The sequence below is a fragment of the Mastomys coucha genome, unplaced genomic scaffold (genome assembly GCF_008632895.1).
Source record: "Mastomys coucha isolate ucsf_1 unplaced genomic scaffold, UCSF_Mcou_1 pScaffold6, whole genome shotgun sequence".
In the NCBI taxonomy this organism is placed as follows: domain Eukaryota; kingdom Metazoa; phylum Chordata; class Mammalia; order Rodentia; family Muridae; genus Mastomys; species Mastomys coucha.
Window position 1 is genome coordinate 91,585,071 of NW_022196912.1, and position 4,428 is coordinate 91,589,498.

At 48.5% G+C, this 4,428-nt stretch overlaps 1 protein-coding gene across 10 annotated transcripts in view; it reads left to right on the forward strand.

The window, feature by feature from the left end:
* Positions 1 to 4,428, forward strand: part of Plekhg3 (pleckstrin homology and RhoGEF domain containing G3) — a 46,131-nt gene that overhangs the window by 24,932 nt on the left and 16,771 nt on the right. For all 10 annotated transcript variants that reach the window (XM_031357201.1, XM_031357204.1, XM_031357206.1 and 7 more), the window contains exons 2-3: positions 1,738 to 2,127; positions 4,035 to 4,132. In XM_031357201.1, coding sequence (XP_031213061.1) covers positions 1,777 to 2,127; positions 4,035 to 4,132 — 449 coding nt within the window. In that variant the 5' untranslated portion in view covers positions 1,738 to 1,776. The remainder of the gene's footprint in view (positions 1 to 1,737; positions 2,128 to 4,034; positions 4,133 to 4,428) is intronic.

Below are 4,428 nucleotides of genomic sequence, written 5' to 3' on the forward strand. Positions count from 1 at the left end.
TCTCTCTCTCTCTCTCTCTCTCTCTCTCTCTCTCTCTCTCTCTCTCTCTCTCTCTCTCTCTCTGGGCTATTGAGCAGTAGGACCATCCATCTGCTCAGGGAATAAAGTCCACCGGTGGCTGTGTTTGCTTCACCTGGGTGCAGCTTCCTGCCTGCTGAGCAGTTCTGCCCAGCTGTGCTAAGAGGAGACTCAGCTGTGGCTCAGCCCAAGGGAATTTCCTGCTGTGGCTGAGTCAAGGGCTTGCCTACAGCGGGTACCTGGGAGTGGGGCAAGGAGTAATGATGGCTCAGTTTGTCATCCTTTCTCTTCCTTCCCTCTGAGTAGAGGGAAAGCTTCAGGTACAGGTGGAGATGCTAGTGCCCTGAGATTCTCAGTCCTTCTGACAGTATTACCTGCTGGTTGTAATAAATCAGGAGTCTGGGCTGGTGAGATGGCTTAGTGGGTAGAGGCGTCAAGCCTGGTGATGGCTCAAATTCATGGCAGAAGGAGAGAACCATATATGTACATAGACCACATATGTATATATATGTACATACATACACACATACAAACATAAACACATAAATACATTTTTTTAAAAGAGGCAACTTTTGGCCTACCCTGTGCAGTGACACTTAGCATGGGTCCAGAGGGGCAGGCATGTGAGCTATACATTGTGATAAACCACCATTATCATCATGTACTGATGGTTTGTGGAATATTCACTCTGCCAAGCTCAGAGGGCAGGCAGTGTCTTGCATTACCTTTGAGGACGTAACTCTGGGGTACGCTCTGTTTTATAGGTAAAACCCAAGAGGCTAGTGGCTGGTTTGTCTAGTTTTCTTTCTTCCTTTTTTAAAATAATAAAAGTTTTTTGATAGGGTCTCATGAGGCCCAGGCTAGCCTGGAACTCACTGTATGGCTGAGTATAACCTTGAACTTCCAGTGCTCTTGCCTCTACTTCCCAAGTGCTGGGATCACGGGTGTGTACGTACCACCTTGCCTGGTTTTATATAGTGCTAACACTTACAGCCTTGTGCGTGCCAGGCAAGCCCTTTACCAACTGAGCCATATTCTCAGCCCTTAGATCTGGGTTTTGAGTTCTTCAGAAGGCACCGTAGACTGTTGTGTTAGCTTAGGTAGCCTCTTCTAGGGCCTCACGTTTCTGAGAACTTACTGTCTCCTGGTGAAATCTTACAGTCTGCACCCTGGGAACGAGAGAGATGCTGAGCTGCTGGGATCCAGAGACCTCACCACTCAGTGTTCATAGTCTGAGGGAGTGGTCTTCCCTGGGGTTTAATTTTGTGTTTTTGTTTTTAATTTATTACAATTTATTTACTTGGGAAGTGGCTGCCCGTGCCGTGGCACACATGGGAAAGTCAGAGGACTGCATGCAGGAAGTCAGCTCTCTCTTTTCACCTTGTGAGTCTCAGAGACGGAGCTCAGGCTCGCAAGAACCATTACCTGCTGAGCCACCTCAATGGCCTTGTTTTTAAAATTGTGATAAAATATGCAAACATGAAATTTTACTATCTTAACCATTTGTAAATGTAGTTCAGTGACATTGAGTAAGTACATTTGTGTCATGACCACATGACTATCCATTCTGAAACCGTTTTCATCTTCTTACACTGAACTTTGCACCCACTCACAGTGACTTCCCATTCCGCCCCCTCCCTGTGTCTGGCAACCTCCCTTCTGCTTTCTGATTCTGCAGGTGCTCAGGGTTTGACCCTCCATCTGTCTGTTTTGTTCCAGAATCTTCCCGAGGTGACAGTCCCAGGCAGCGATGCCAGGATGCCCGTCTCTACTGCCCTCCACCAAGATGGCAGCCAGGAGCGGCCACCGAGCCTGATGTCCACCACCTCTTCATCCGGCTCCTCCCGTGACAGCCACAGTGCCATGGAGGAGCCCACTGGCTCTGAGGCTTCAGCCCAGAATGGGACAGGCTCCCCTTGGGGCAGGCATGTTCCCAACAGCAACAACAACTCCAGCGGCTGGCTGAACATGAGGGGACCCCTCTCCCCATTCAATGGCCGCGCAGGGACAGGTCCTGCCCACCACAAGCTCAGCTACCTGGGCCGGGTGGTGAGAGAGATTGTGGAAACAGAGCGCATGTATGTGCAGGACCTACGGAGCATTGTGGAGGTGAGTGCTGAGGCTGGAAGGGGCTGGCTGCAAGAGGCTAAGGATGCTGGCCTCCAGTGGCCCATCTCCTTAGTACAGCCTGTCTCTGTAAATCTGCTTCCCATAAGGCCATGAGGAAGCTTTGGGAATGTGCCTGGTGGGGGCTCTTGGTCTCTCATGCTTCCTTAAGACACCAAGCCACATCCTCTAGGCGCTTGGGGAGTGGGCACTGTGATAGCACAGGGAGGGGCTTTAGCCTGACAAGGAGGACCTACGTGCTCTGTAGGGATTAAACCTGGGTGGGTACATACAGGTTCCCGACTCTGCTATTTCATGGCTGTAGAACCTTGGGCGCGTGCACAATGTCTGGAGCCACGGGCTCTTTGCCTGAAAAAAGATTAGGGATGGCAGGAGTAAAATGTTTCATACTGTAGGGCACTCGGGAAAGGTGACATGTGCCCTCCATTGAGGATCCTGCCTGGTGAGGAGGCAGGTGTGTGGTGAGTCTGTTAGGGCTATGCACAAAACCTGTTGACTTAAAGCACCACAAATGATTCTCTTTCAGACTGTTTGTTTTGATTAAGAAAAAAGTGTGGGGCTGGAGAGATAGCTCAGCTGTTAAGAGCACTAGCTGCTTTTCCTGAGGTCCTGAGTTCAATTCCCAGCAACCACATGGTGGCTCACGACTGTCTGTAATGAGATTTGATTCCCTTTTCTGGTGTGTCTGAAGACAGAACACTCATATATCTAAAACACACAAATAAATAAATCTAAAAAGCAGAGTGAGGTGGCGCACCTCTGGTCCCAGCATTCTGGAGGCAGAGGCAGGCTCTGTGAATTTAAGATCAGCCTGGTCTGCAAATGGAGTTTCAGGACAGCCAGAGCTTGTTACACAGAGGAAAAACCCTGTCTCAAAAAACCAAAGAAAAAAAAACAAAAGAGAACGTGTTTTTGTGAACACATACGCATGTGTGTATGTTTGTGCGTGTGTGCATATGTTCCATCTGTAAGTGGTTCTAAGGATTGAACTTAGATCACTAGGCAAGCATGTTTACCTGATGGGCCATCTCACCAACCTCTTGGCTTGATTTTTTTTTTTTTTTTAAGATAAGAATTTGCTGTGTAGCTCCACTGATTTTTTTTTTTTTTAAAGATTTATTTATTTATTATATATAAGTACCCTGTAGTAGTCTTCAGACGCACCAAAAGAGGGCGTCAGGTCTCATTACGGGTGGCTGCGAACCACCATGTGGTTGCTAGGATTTGAACTCATGACCTTTCAAAGAGCAGTCGATGCTCTTCCCTGCTGAGCCATCTCACCAGCCCCGCTCCACTGATATTTAACTCAAGGCAGTTCTCATGGCTCTGCCTCCCATGTACTGGGATTACAGACAGTCATGGCTAATTTTCTGTAGTGTCCTGTGGCTGCCTTGGCCTGGTTTCCTCCCTTCACCTGCGGTTTTTTTTTTTTTTTTTTTTTTTTTTTTTTTTTTTTTTTTTTTTTTTTGAGACAGGGTTTCTCTATATAGCCCTGGCTGTCCTGGAACTCACTCTGTAGACCAGGCTGGCCTTGAACTCAGAAATCTGCCTGCCTCTGCCTCCCAAGTGCTGGGATTAAAGGCGTGAGCCACCACCACCCGGCCCTTCACCTGCTTTCTGGTTGTGTCCTTTTCTCTGAGAAGAACACCAGCAATTAGACTTAGAGCCTCCTTAAATATTAAAACGATGTCATCTTGAGCAATTTAACTAATGGCAAAGACCCTGTCTCCAAAATAAGATTACATTCCAAGTTGCCAGGTGTTTCTGGGTAAGTACCCACAGTGGCACTGCCTGCGGAATCGCGTCATCGCAGAGTGAGGTGTGATTAGGGGTGTTAGGTGATCAAGCCAAGGGGTGCAGGGTTTTCACACCCACCTGTCTCCGTGCAGGACTACCTCTTGAAGATCATTGACACTCCCGGGCTTCTGAAGCCAGAGCAAGTCAGCGCCCTCTTTGGGAACATAGAGAGCATATATGCACTGAACAGGTATGTGCTATGCCTGTTTTGCCTTGGGGCACACCTGGGGGCCTGGGGAGAATCCCTGGATGTCTGGACACATGGGCCTTGACACATAGGCCTGGCTGCAGAAGCGGGGAATTGAAGTCTACTCTTGTACAAGGTCTTGGCGCTAGGCTGGGAGAGAGCACCAGTTGGCCTTTCTAGGGTTTATAAATGGAGGTCACATGTTTACTGGTTCCAGCACCTGGGCTGGTGTTAGGCCTTGCATACTTGTGAGCTTCCTGTGGATGGCTCTTCTTTCTGTATCATCTTGCACATCTTTT